The 14,395-nt window shown below is 40.9% G+C and overlaps 1 protein-coding gene across 47 annotated transcripts in view; it reads left to right on the top strand.

Moving 5' to 3' along the window:
• Window positions 1-373: 373 nt before the first annotated feature.
• Window positions 374-14,395, top strand: part of SLC38A9 (solute carrier family 38 member 9) — a 95,570-nt gene continuing 81,548 nt past the window's right edge. For 17 of the 47 annotated variants that reach the window (XR_015148777.1, XR_015148771.1, XR_015148783.1 and 14 more), the window contains exons 1-2: window positions 374-455; window positions 14,159-14,305. Coding sequence is in view for 12 of the 47 variants with exons in the window: in XM_086361747.1 (XP_086217873.1) it covers window positions 14,193-14,305 (113 nt within the window). In the remaining 35 variants the exon portion in view is untranslated. Of the gene's footprint in view, window positions 794-7,577; window positions 7,693-14,158; window positions 14,306-14,395 lie in introns of those variants that run through there. The other 30 variants (XR_015148770.1, XR_015148782.1, XR_015148778.1 and 27 more) reach the window with 6 other exon arrangements.

Raw genomic sequence — 14,395 nt, 5'->3', positions numbered from 1 at the left:
TCGGCCCTTTCTCAGTGGCCTCCGGGGTGGTACCGACTGCAGGAGATCGCGTCCCTCCGCTTCGACGCCTTAAGGGCCTCGGACAGACAACAGACTCCAGCGCGGACGTCAGGCGGCTGGGGGAAGCGATCTGCCTACCCCGGCCGCCCGTCTTCCTGAAGCCGAAGCCCAAGCAAAAGCCGAAGCTGAAGAAGGAGGGTTGGGCTCTGCGGCGGGAGGCGTGTTGGTTGTCGCAGAGCCCTCTGGGAGTTGTAGTCCGCGACGGCGGGAGGTTTGACTGCGGCTGCCGGCTTGGTGCTCTGAGAACTCCATCCCCCGCCGGCCCCCGCGACCTAGGCCTTTGCCTTTTCCTGTCCTGGGGACGAGAAGCCTCGCTGTGGCAAGTTGAGAAGCTTGGGGAAGGGGTGTCCTTCTTCCCGCCAAACACTCTGAGTTTCTGGGCTTGGCCTGCTCAGGTAGAGCACGTTCCGGGTTTTGCAAACTCACCTCCGGGGAAGGAGCGGAGGGAACAGGGTAGAAGCGGCCTGAACTACTGAGCTTGCATCGGAGCGGTCTGTCACCCGGGGAAGTTCTTTGGGGAAACGCTCCGGAACGGTGGCTTCTTGCGGGAGCGGTGAGGCCAAAGCTGGGGCCCGTGGAGTCCTGTCCGGAGGGGAGGCGCGCGCCCCTGCAGGGTTCGGGTGCGAGCAAAGCAGGGGACTCATTCCGTGACTGGGAGAACTCAAGGGGCTGTGGGAGTCGTGTCTGCCGGAGCCTTAAGGAAAAGACATGGTTACAGTGGGTGAACACCCAGGTGAGAGGAGGATGGCGGAGAATTGGCAGAATTATAGGAATGGGAGTAGGAGAGAGCTTAGAGAGGGGAGGTGGGGGGGAAACCCCTTTGATGCCTTGATGTGATCCTAACCGCAGATGGCGGGGGCGAGGGGTGGGGAGTGAGGGCCAGACCAGTAAGTCCTTGTCACTCTTCTCCCCAACCTCCACCCCCGGCTCGATTGTGAGAGCTAGTGTTCTGAAGGCAATGGCACCCCACGGAGGAGCCTGGTAGGCTGCAGTCCATGGGGTCGCACAGAGTCGGACACGACTGAAGCGACTTAGCAGCAGTAGCAGCAGTGCCCTGATAGTAGGTGGCTTGACATCTTCCTGTCTTAGAATAACAGCTAGAAGGGGTCTTTGAGAGTTGCTATCAAGTGCTTTGAGACTTTCCAGATGAGGAAAGTCAGGCCCACCGAGATGAAGAAATTGACTCGCTCACCACCAGACAACCAGTTATTGACCAGCTTGACTGAAACCTAATTTTCATGACTCTCAAGCCTTGCCTTAATCTATTGCTGCCATCAGTAGATTAGCAAACTCTAACCTGTTCGCCCTTCTTTTATCTTTTTACTCTGTCATATGCAAGGTAACCAGGCAACCCCTGAAGGGAAAGAAAGGCTTTAAACTCCAATGCGTGAGTGCAAAGTCGCTTCAATCGTTTCAGACTCTTTGCGACCCTATGGGCCGGCTGTAAACCGCCAGGCTTCTCTCTCAGTGGGATTCTGCAGACAAGAATACTGGAGTGGGTTGTCATGCCCTTCTCCAGGGACTCTTCCTGAACCAGGGATTGAATCAGCGTCTCTTCCCTCTCTTGCATTGGCGGGCGGATTCCTTACCACTAGGGCCACCTGGGAAGCCGTTAAACTTTTCAATAGGTTAAAGAAACCTTGTTTTAACTTGAACAAAAATCTCCTTGCATCACATGTTAAAATGACAGATCGATAGCAAACTAAAATGTAAGCTATAGATTCTTTGACTGGAAGAAAATAAAGTTCACCTTTCCCACTGTGTGCCCACTAGAGCTCTGAGAACCTTTAGCCTTAGATTTCTTCTCTCAATCTTAAATGCTGCATATCTCAGTTACATACATAAAAGTAGTTGCTGTTCATTGTGATTTTCATAATGCCCTGAATAGTTACAATAAAGGATAAACAGCATAGGAGGATGGGAATGCATGAATGATTTATAGTATTATTTTTTTTTAAAGAAAATATAACCATAAAAGTAAAAAAAAAAATCATTAAGAGGTTAAAAATCTCTACCAGGCCAGCATTTTATAATACACTTAAATTTAAGTCCTTTACCAGTATTCTTTCTTTCTTCCTCCCTAAACATAACTTGAGAGCATTTATAATAGTGTTCCCTATTGTGGGAGAAGAGGTTCTTTGGTGCTACTGCATTGTTTTAACTGGTAATTTCTTTATTAAGCCACATTCTCTTCCAGCACCGTCAAATTTACACCTCTTGAAGGATTTGTTGATCCAACTGTCACATCAGAATTTAAATATTATAGCTCCTGGCGGTTGACCATTAAGCAATTCATAAGGAAGAGGTTTGGATAAGTCCATTACTGGACTTTATAGAAGTTATAGACTTACAATACATAAAAGAACATACATATACATAACAAAACTGCTTTTACCAGGCTGCCTTTTTAATGGTATGATTCCATTTGCTTTTTTTTTTTTTGAATATTTATTTATTTGGCTGCATTAGGTCTTAATTGCAGCATGTGGGATGTTTTAGTTGTGGCATGTGGAATCTAATTCCATGACCAGGGATTGAACCCAGGCCTCTTGCATTGGGAACACAGATTCTTAGCCACTGGATCAATGGTAAAGTCCCCCATTTGCTTTTCTTTTTTTCCCCCGTTTGCTTTTATATTGGCGTACTGGATAGGTGTGTAAACTATGACCAAACTTGGCCCACTGCCAAATGTATTTACTTTTTATGTAGTTTTACTGGAATACAGCTGTGCTTGCTCATTTATATATTGTCTTTTGTGCTACAAGGCAAAGTTGAATAGTTGCACAGACTGTATGGCTGGCAAAGCCTAAAATATTTACTATCTGGCCATTAACAGAAAAAAAATTATCAACCCCCAGCCTGGTAAACTGAATATAAATATAATATAAACTGAATCTAAAACTCTACCATATGCAGAAGTATTAGTTAATAGTAATTCTCAGTCATAAATACTTATATGGTGGGTTCATAATCCATTTCTTTGGGCAAAAGCCAGTGCCTGTTATTGCAGATTGTTGCTAGCATCTTGGCATATATATTGAGTTGGCCAAAAACTTGATTTGGTTGTTTTATGTAAGGTGCTATAGTAGTGCTTTGTTGTTTTTAACTTCATTTGAAACAGTTCTGTTAGATTGTATTGTAACAGCTGTCGTATCAGTGTGCATTAAAAAAAAATTCATCAAAATTGGTGAATTTTTGTGTAGCTTTTTTAATATTGAAGATGGAAGGAAAAAAGCAACACTTTTGGCATTTTATGTTTTATTATTTCAAGAAAGGTAAAAAGGCAACTGAAACACAAGAATAGACTTGTGCAGTGTGTAGAGAAGGTGGCATGACTGATCAAATGTGACAAAAAATGGTTTGTGGTTTGTACTGGAGCTTTCTTTCTTTCTTTCTTTCTGGCTGTGCTAGGTCTTTGTTGCTGTGTGGGCTTTTCTGTAGTTGCAGAGAGGAGGGGCTACTGTCTAGCTCCAATGCGTGGGCTTCTCATTGCGGTGCTTCTCTTGTTGTGGAACACAGGCTGTAGGGTGCACGGGCTTCAGTAGTTGCGGCACATGGGCTCAGTGGTTGTGCCTCCCAGCCTTTAGAGCACAGTCTTGGTAGCTGTGGCACATGGACTTAGTTACCCAGTGGCATGGGGACTCTTCCCAGACCAGGGGTCAAGCCTGTGTCCCCTGCATTGGCAGGTGGCCTCTTTAATCATTGAGCCATCAAGGAAGTACGGTACTGGAGATTTCTTGTTGGATGATGTTCTACAGTCAGGTAGACCAGTTGAAGTTGAGAGTGATCAAATCGAGACACTAATTGAAAACAGTCAACTTTCTATCATGAGGGAAATAGCCAACATACTCAGAATATCCACGTTAAGCACTGAAAATCATTTGCACCAGCTTGGTTGTGTTAATCGCTTTGATGTTTGGGTTCCATGTAAGTTAGGCAAAAAAACCTTGACCATATTTCTGCATTCAATCCTCTAATGAAAATTCCATTTTTAAAACAAATTGTGATGGGCAATAAAAATTGGATACCATACAGTAATGTGGAATGGAAGAGATCATGGGACAAGTGAAATGAACTACCACCAACCACACCAAAGGTTGATCTCCATTCAGAGAACATGATGTTGTATATATGGTGGGATTGGAAGGGAAGTCTCTACTATGAGCTCCTTCTGGAAAACAGAACTATTAATTCTAGCAAGTACTGCTCTCCATTTGGCCAACTGAAAGCAGCACTCAAAGAAAAGAATCTGGTATTAGTCAACAGAAAACACATAGTCTTCCATCAGGATAACGCAAGACTGCATATTTCTCTGATGACCAGACAAAAACTGTTACAGCTTGGCTGGGAAGGTCTGATTCATCTGCCATATTCACCAGACACTGCATCTTCAGATTTCCATTTATTTCAGTCCTTCCAAAATTCTCTTAATGGAAAATTTTCAATTCCCTGGAAGATTGTAAGAAGCACCTGAAACAGTTTCTTGCTCAAAAAGATAAAAAGTTTTGGGAAGATGGAATTATAAAATTGCCTGAAAAATGTCAGAGGGTAGTGGAAGAAAATGGTGAATGTTGTTGTTCAGTCACTAAGTTGTGTCCCACTGTTTGCAACCCCCTGGACCCCTGGACAGAAGAATGCCAGGCATCCCTGTTCTTCACTATTTCCTGGAGTTTCCTCAAGCTCTTGTCCATTGAGTCTGTGATGCCATCTAACTATCTCATCCTCTGCTGCCCCTTCTCCTCCTACCTTCAGACTTTCCCAGCAACAGGGTCTTTTCTGGGATGAGTCAGCTCTTTGCATCAGGTGGCCAAGTATTGGAGCTTCACCTTCAGCATCAGTCCTTTCAATGAATGTTCAGGGTTGATTTCCTTTAGGATTGACTGGTTTGAGCTCCTTCCTGTCCAAGGGACTCTCAAGAGTGTTCTCCAGCACCACAATTGAAAGCCTCAGTTCTTTGGCGCTCAGCCTTATCTATGATCCAACTCTCACATCTGTATAATACTACTGTAAAAATCATAGCTTTGACTACATGGACCTTTGTTGGCAAAATGAAATCCCTGCTTTTTAGTATGCTGTCTAGGTTTGTCATAGCTTTCCTTCCAAGGAACAAACATCTTAGTTTCGTGGCTGCAGTCACAGTCCACAATGATTTTGCAGCCCAAGGAAATAAAATCTGCCACTGCATCCACTTTTTCCCATCTACTTGCCATGAAGTGATGAGACCAGATGCCATGATCTTCGTTTTTTGAATGTTGAGTTTTAAGCCGGCTTTTTCATTTCCTTTTCACCCTCCTCAAGAGGAACTCTTTAGTTCCTCTTCACTTTCTGTTATTAGAGTAGTTTCATCTGCATATTGGTGAATATGTTGTTCAATAAAGTTGTTGGTGAAAGAGATGAAAAATGTGTCTTCTGTTTTTGCTTTAAAACCGCAGGAACTTTTTGGCCAACCCAGTACTATAAATTTGCTTTCTCAAAGAATTGTGAAAGGAAGTTTCTGAACCTGGAGTGGAAAGGACTGACATTCTTTGAAATATGGTGATGCTCATAGTTAATACCTTTTAAAAGACGTTACAGGAGCTTCCTTTTGTTGTTCTCTATGTTCTTTTTATGGAGATAATGTTTCAGCATAGGTATTAGCAAGCAAGTTATTAATAAGCTATTTTGGTCTTGGGACCCCATACTAAAACCAATCTTAAATGATTAGGAGCTCATTATTAAATGACTTATCTTTGACATTAATCTTGCATCTGGGACTTTGTTTTAAAGGTCAGAGGACTGAATGAAATAGTGAATATGTCTGTTTATGTCATTTTGTGTATTTAATTTCCTGTGTTAGTGTTAGTCTATGACAAAAATAATGTTTTGGAATATTTAACTGTTTAGTCAATCATTGACAGCACTATCCTGTGTTACCATCTAAGTAATGTTAGCTATGAAACTCCAGTTCACCTCTCAACCTAATTCATCAGATTTTAAGATATCTTATAGTTCTCATCAAGACTTTCAAAAAAGATACTAAATTTCCTTTGAGACAGCTTTCTGGGGGAATTTAAAGTTGAGGCAACTGAAAATTATCAATTTTATTACAATTCTTCATATTTATTTGAATATTATAAATCTCTGAAAGGCACTGGGGACTTTGAATTTGAACTTTGAACTCATTCATGATTTATTTTAAATCATTGAAATATCAATTTTCTACTTGTTTGGAATAAAAGGCTAATTTGACAATGCAAATTTCAGATTTGCTCAGGAAAAAAAAAAAGATGTTTGTGATTAAACTGGAACTTTTATGTCAATTCCTGAATGTCCTTCATATTTTCCTTAACCCTGATTACTACTTTTTGTTAAGGCTGACTGAAATTTAAGAACCTTTCTAGATTTTCCTCTTTTCTGGTTTCCTAACATTCAATAATCAGTGAAAGTATCATCTCTGGGAGTTAAAAGAATCCTGTTTGTAAATTCAGCCACATCCTAGTTTAGTTTAGGAACCAATACAGTGGAGAGCATTGGTTAGCAAAATAAGTCAGAAGTGTAACCCTGTATTTCCACCATTGTTTAAGCAGGTAACTTTTTTCCCTACTCTGACTTGGTTATTGACTTTTCCTCTGTTTCACTGCTGCTAGAAGGATTATTGCTGCATAAGGAAATACCTAGGGCTTCCCTGGTGACTCAGATGGTAAATATTCTGCCTGCAATGCAGGAGACTCAGGTTGGATCCTGGATTGGGATGATCCCCTGGAGAAGAAAATGGCTACCTACTCTAGTATTCTTGCCTGGAGAATTCCATGGGCAGAGGAACCTGGTGAGCTATAGTACATGGGGTCACAAAGAGTCAGATATGTCCCTGGGGTCACAAAGAATCAGATATGTCCATGGGGTCACAAAGAGTCAGATATAGTAAGGAAATGCCTAGGGTTTCCCTGGTAGCTCAGATAGTAAAGAATCTGCCTTCAACATAAGAGACCCAGGTTTGATCCCTGGATTGGGATGATCCTATGGAGAAGAGAATGGCTACCCACTCCGGTATTCTTGCCTGGAGAATTCCATGGGCAGAGGAGCCTGGTGAGCTATAGTCCATGGGGTCACAAACAGTCAGATGTGATTGAGCGACTAACACCTACTTACTTACTAAGGAAATATCTAGAGTTCCCTGGTGCAGTGGTTAAGAATCCGCCTGCCAATGCACGAGACCCAGGTTCAGCCCCTTAGTTGGGAAGATCCCTTGGAGAAGGAAATGGCAAACCACTCCAATATTCTTGCCTGGGAAATCCCATGAACAGAGGAGCCTAATGGACTACTGTCCATTGGGTCACAAAGAAGTCAGACACAACTTAGCAACTAAACAACAAAGTGTTCCATTGTACCTGTACCACATCTTCTTTATCCATTCATTCATCTGTTGATGGACACTTAGGTTGCTTCCATGTCTTGGCAGTTATAAGTAATACTGCTCTAACCATTGGGGTACCTGTATCTTTTTGAATTAACGTTTTCATTTTTTTTTTTTTTTTCAGATACATACCCAGAAGTGGAATTAATGAGTCATATGGTAGTTCTATTTTTAGTTTTTCTGAGAAGTAGCCATACTGTTTTCCACAGTGGTTACACCAATTTACATTCCCACCAATGGTATATAAGGGTTCCCTTATATTGGCATACTCACCAAGACTTGTTGTTTCTTACCTTTTTGATGATAACCATTCTAATGGGTGTGAGGTGATATCTAATTGTGGTTTTGAATTTCCCTGATGATTAATGCTATTGAGCATCTTTATTGGTTGGCCATCTGTATGTCTTCTTTATAAAATGTCTATTCAGGTCTTCCACCCATTTTTAAATTGGGTTGTTTGGTTTTTTCATTGAGTTGTATGAGCTGTTTATATATTTTGAATTTTGACCCCTTATCAGTCATACCATTAGCAAATATTTTGTCCCATTTAGTACACTGTCTGTTTTGTCTGTTTTGATTTCCTTCGTGTTCTGCAAAACCTTTAATTCTGATTAGGTCATATTTATTTTTGCTTTTATTTCCTTTGCTTTAGCATTTGTTGTTCAGTTGCTCAGCCACGTCCAACTCTTTGTGACCCCATGGACTGCAGCACACCAGGCTTCCCCGTCCTTCACCATCTCCCGGAGTTTGCTCAAACTCATGTCCATTGATTCAGTGCTGCCATCCAGCCATCTCGTCCTCTGTCATCCCCTTCTTCTTGCTTTAGCATACAGATAAAAAAATACTGCTGTAATTTATGTTAGCATGTTCTGCTTATGTTTTCCTCTAGGAGTTTTATGGTTTCCAGTCTTATATTAGGTCTTTAATCCATTTTGAGTTTATTTTTGTATTTAGTGTGAGAAAATGTTCTAATTTCATTCTTTTACATGTAGTTGTCCAGTTTTCTGAGCACTTTTTGAAAAAATTCTTTTCTCCATTTTATATTCTTGCCTCCTTTGTCATAGATTAATTGACTATAAGTGCATGGGTTTATTTCTGTGCTTTCTATCCTGTTTAATTGATCTATTTGTTTTTGTGCCTATGTCATAGTTTTTATTTTTATTATTATTTGTTTTTGTAGCTTTGTAGTATAGTCTGAAGTCAAAGAACATTATTCTTTTAACTCTTCTCTTTCTTAAGATTATTTTGGCTATTCAGGGTCTTTTGTATTTCCATACAAATTTTAAAATTATTTTTCTATAGTTCTGTGAGAAAGGCCCTTGGTATTTTAATAGTGATCGCATTGAATCTGTAGATTGCCTTGGGTAGTATGGTCATTTTAGCAGTATTAATTCTAACCCATGAACATGGTGTATCTTTTCATCTATTTGTGTCATTTTCAATTTCTTTCATCAGTGTCTTGTAGTTTTCCGAGTACAGGTCTTTTGCCTCCTTAGATAAGTTCATTTCTAGGTTTTTTATTCTTTTTTGATGCAATGGTACATGGACTTATTTTCTTAATTTCTCTTTTGAGTAATTCATTGTTCAGTTCAGTTCAGTTCAGTCACTCAGTCGTGTCCGACTCTTTGCGACCCCATGAATCGCAGCACACCAGGCCTCCCTGTCCATCACCAACTCCCGGAGTTCACTCAGACTCACGTCCATTGTTGCTGCTGCTGCTAAGTCGCTTCAGTCGTGTCCGACTCTGTGCGACCCCATAGACGGAAGCCCACCAGGCTCCCCCGCCCCTAGGATTCTCCAGGCAAGAACACTGGAGTGGGTTGCCATTTCCTTCTCCAGTGCATGAAAGTGAAAAGTGAAAAGGAAGTCGCTCAGTCGTGTCCAACTCTTAGCGACCCCATGGACTACAGCCTACCAGACTCCTCCGTCCATGGGATTTTCCAGGCAAGAGTACTGGAGTGGGGTGCCATTGCCTTCTCCTCACGTCCATTGTTAGTGTGTAGAATTAACAACCGATTTCTGTATATTAATTTTGTATACTGCAGCTTTACTGAATTCATCAATGACATCTGGTGGTTTTCTGGTGGCAGTGTAGGATTTTCTGTGTATAATGGAGCTTCCTTTATAGGTTATTATCCTTTTTCCCTTTGCTACCTTTAAAATGTTTTCATTGTGACTCACTTCTGACAGTTTTTTGTTGTTATTTTTTATGGCTTTATTGGGTTTTCATTGCTGCATGGGCTTTCTCTAGCTGCCGCGAGCATGAACTACTCTCTAGTTGTGGTACAAGGGCTTCTCATCACTGTGGCGTGCATGCCTGGGCACGTGGGCTTCAGTGGTTGTGGCTCCCGGGATTTAGAGCACAGTCTCAATAGTTGTGGCGCACAGGCTTAGTAGCTCTTTGGCATGTGGGATCTTCCTGGATCAGGGATGGAACCCATGTCTTGTGCACTGGCAGATGGATTCTTTACCACTGAGCCACCAGGGAAGCCCCTTTTGACAGTTTTAATATAATGCATCTTAGAGAAGATCTTTTTGCATTGAGGTTATTAGGTGTTCTCCTAGCTTCATAGCCATGTATATCCAATTCTTACCACAGGCTTGGGAAATTCTCAGCTATTATTTCTTTAAATAAACTCTGTTCCCTTCTTTCTTTTCTGGGATACCCAATGTCCTAATGTTGTCCTTCCTAAAAGAGTCAGTCAGCTCTTGTAGAATTTTCTGACTTAAAAAAAAAATCTTATTTCTCTTCCTCTTCTACTGGTATTATTTCTAGATTTCTATCTTCAAGCTTGCTGATTCTGTCTTTTATCCAGTCTGCTCTATTTCCATTGCTTTGTAATTCATTTCATTTACTGAATTCTTCAGCTCTAGAATTTTCATTTATTTCTATTTTTAGAGTTTAAATCTCTTTGTTAAAGTATTACTTCTGTTCATTAATTTTATTCCTGAGCTTATTGAATCTGCTTTTCTGAGTTTTCTTTAGTTTGTTGAGTTTCTTCATGACAAATATTTTGAATCTGTTTCAATTACGTCACAATATTTCATTACTTTACATTTAGTTTCTGGAGAATTGTCATTTTGTAGTGCAGTGTTACTATGGTTCATGGTGCCTGATGAGCTGTTTCTCCACAGACAGTTTTCAAGTGGCAAACACCTTTTTTGTTGATTATAACAGATTCAATAGATTAGAAATTAGAGGCCTTTCTTCTGTTTTCCAGTAAGTGGTGCACAATCTTTTGGTTTCTCTTACCTGAACTACCTGTAGTTATATTTGAATCTTCACTCTCCATCCTCCATCACCTCTGTTAGCAGTGTTACCTTGGGCACTCATTATTGCTTCTTGTGCCTCCTGGGTTGTCGGTGCCTTGCCTTCTGCTATAGCCGGGATGGTGGTTTCTTACGTCATATCCAGGGTCTCCTGAATTACAGGCTCTGACATTGCAGGGGAAGGGAGAAGAGAGAGAAGAGCCAGGATTGCAGGGGCATCTATGCTGGGTGCAGTGTTGTAAGGTTCTCTGTCTTGGCCTGTTTGTTCATGGCGGCTGCTGAGGCAGGAGTCGTGTGCCCACCTCCCCTGCTGCCAACCAGTCTTTTGGGGCTGCAGTTTCAGCTGCTAGAGCTGGAGGGCCACTCTTCTCTTGGTTTCTCCCTCCCTCAGTTTCCCCCTCTTCTATATATTCTATCTAGTCTGCTCACTCTTAGATGTACAGATGTATGGAACTCTCCAGCATCCTAGTGTGTTGGGTGGAGGCAGTTTTGTTGTGTTTATAGATGTTTTACTGGTTGTACTTTGACGGGAAAAGATGAAGGTAGTTTTTTATTCTACCATGTTGCCAGCATCCTTTCTTCAACTTTTAAATACACCCATTGACTTTAAAATTTTGGCTATTATGTTTTGTTTTATTTTTTTGTTGTTGTTGTTATTTATCTGGGCCTAAGAGTTCACTCTGTCCTTTTCAAACATGCTGTTACTTTTTGAAAATATCCACTTTTTCCTTTATTTGTTTAAAGGTAGGAATCATAATTGTTTTATTATCTTATTCTGATAATAAAAATGTGGTTGAAGCCTTTGTGAAACTATTTCTGCTGTTTCTTCTGGTTCTCACTAATAGCATTTTATTTCTTTATATGCTGGTTTATTTTGACAGTGTACTGTTCATTGTTCTTGAAAAACTGTTTGCAGGTCTTTTTTGAGGGCTAGGATCAATGTTTTCTGGATCCTCAAAGAAAAGATTTACATTTGCTTCAGCCAGTTACCTATAAGCTCTACCAAGCAAGTAACCTGAAATTATGTTCACAGCTTTAAGTGTTCTTTGATCACCTTGCAAATCCATGAGGTACAGTTTGTAGTATATAATATCTCCCTCTACACAGACACACACACAGACACATACACACACAGGCTGTGGTCAGTGTCAAGAAAACTTGTTTGCGATTCTCTTGTGAGGGAGTGAGGCACTTTTCAGTTCAGTTCAGTTCAGTCGCTCAGAGTGTCCAGCTGTTTGCGACCCCATGGACCGCAGCACGCCAGGCCTCCCTGTCCATCACCAACTCCCGGAGTTTACCCAAACTCAGGTCCATGGAGTCGGTGATGCCATCCAACCATACCATCCTCTGTCATCCCCTTCTCCTGCCTCCAGTCTTTCCCAGCATCAGGGTCTTTTCAAATGAGTCAGCTCCTCGCATTAGGTGGCCAAAGTATTGGAGTTTCAGCTTCAACTTCAGTCCTTCCAATGAACACTCAGGACTGATCTCCTTTAGGATGGACTGGTTGGATCTCCTTGCAGTCCAAGGGACTCTCAAGAGTCTTCTCCAGCACCACAGTTCAAAGCATCAATTCTTCAGTGCTCAGCTTTCTTTATAGTCCAACTCTCACATCCATATGTGACTACTGGAAAAACCATAGGCTTCACTAGATGGACCTTTGTTGGCAAAGTAATGTCTCTGCTTTTTAATATGCTGTCTAGGTTGGTCATAGCTTTTCTTCCAAGGGGAAATTGTCTTTTAATTTCATGGCTTCATTCAACATCTGCAGTGATTTTGGAACCCAAGAATATAAAGTCTCTGTTTCCATTGTTTCCCCATCTATTTGCCATGAAGTGATGGGACCAAATGCCATGATCTTTGTTATTTGAATGTTGTTTTAAGCCGACTTTTTCACTCTCCTCTTTCACTTTAATCAAGAGGCTCTTTAGTTCTACTTTGCTTTCTGCCATAAGGGTGGTGTCATCTGCATATCTAAGATTATTGATATTTCTCCCAGCAATCTTGATTCCAGCTTGTGCTTCATCCAGCCCAGCATTTCTCATGATGTGCATATAAGTTAAATAAGCGGGGTGACAATATACAGCCTTGACATACTCCTTTTCCTATTTGGAACCAGTCTGTTGTTCCATGTCCAGTTCTAACTGTTGCTTCTTGACTTGCATATAGGTTTCTCAAGAGGCAGGTCAGGTGGTCTGGTATTCCCATCTCTTGAAGAATTTTCCACAGTTTATTCTGATCCACACAGTCAAAGGCTTTGGCATAGTCAATAAAGCAGAAATAGATGTTTTTCTGGAACTCTCTTGCCTTTTCCATGATCCAGCGGATGTTGGCAATTTGATCTCTGGTTCCTCTGCCTTTTCTAAAGTCAGCTTGAACATCTGGAAGTTCACAGTTCACATATTGTTGAAGTCTGACTTGGAGAATTTTGAGCATTACTTTGCTAGGTATGAGATGAGTGCAGTTGTGCAGTAGTTTGAGCATTCTTTGGCATTACCTTTCTTTGGGATTCAGTTCAGTTCAGTTTGGTCTCTCAGTTGTGTCCAACTCTCTGCGACCCCATGAATCGCAGCACGCCAGGCCTCCCTGTCCATCACGAACTCCCGGAGTTTACTCAAACTCATGTCCATCGAGTCGGTGATGCCATCCAGCGATCTCAATCTCTGTCATCCCCTTCTCCTCTTGCCCCCAATCCCTCCCAGCATCAGAGTCCTTTCCAGTGAGTCAACTTTTCGCATGAAGTGGCCAAAGTACTGGAGTTTCAGCTTCAGCATCATTCCTTCCAAAGAACACCCAGGACTGATCTCCTTTAGAATGGACTGGTTGGATCTCCTTGGGATTACTTCCTGTTAACTCCTAATCTGATGGTGAAGCGCTCTGTAGTCACAGCTGTATGGGAAGTAGGGATAGGGAGTGATTTCTTACTATACTCGTTCCTTACTTTGGATGAATTTTGGGGTTTGTTTTTTATTTCACTAATATTCCACAAGATCTTGAAAACCCCAGCACAGTTTCTCCTGGCACAGCGAATACCTTTAGAATGGAACCAACTTGTTTGAGCTACTTACTTTTCTAGGTTCCTTAAATTCACCTACAAATGGCCTGCTTTTCCTATTTTCAAAAAAAAAAATTTAATATTTTATCCAGTATTTTCAGTTGTTTTCTGCAGGAAAATGAGCCCAAATAGCCTAATCTGTTTTATTACTGGAAATGGATTGCCTTGCTTCTTTTTTTATTAAGCTGAAAAATAAGTAGTAACTCCTTTTCAACTTAGCAAGTTTCTGATAATATAAGTATTTTAGACATATATCTCATTAAGATATCTTCAGCAAATTCCTGTGTTTTTGATTTCTTATACATGCAAATGTATTACCTATCAGTAGTAAAATAATTCTTATATTAAACTTTAAATTATTTCTCTTTTCTGATTTATTACAGGACTGACTTCTTTAGTGCTTACAGTCTGAGAAAAATGGCAAATATGGATAGTGATTCTAGGCATCTTCTCATCCCTGAGGGAGATCATGAAATAAATCCTGGACCTATGAATATCCAGTTTGATTCATCAGATATAAGATCTAAAAGGTAAGTGTTTAAAATAAAACATTTATTTTATAATTAAGACTTTTAGTTATTAAAATAGAACTCATTATAACCAAATATATAGAGATTTTA

The sequence above is a fragment of the Bos grunniens genome, chromosome 20, assembly GCF_055505025.1.
Source record: "Bos grunniens cultivar Pamir isolate PY7600 chromosome 20, Bosgru_T2T1.0, whole genome shotgun sequence".
Taxonomy (NCBI): domain Eukaryota; kingdom Metazoa; phylum Chordata; class Mammalia; order Artiodactyla; family Bovidae; genus Bos; species Bos grunniens.
Note: the sequence above shows the minus strand (reverse complement) of the source record. Positions and strands in the feature narration are given on the sequence as shown.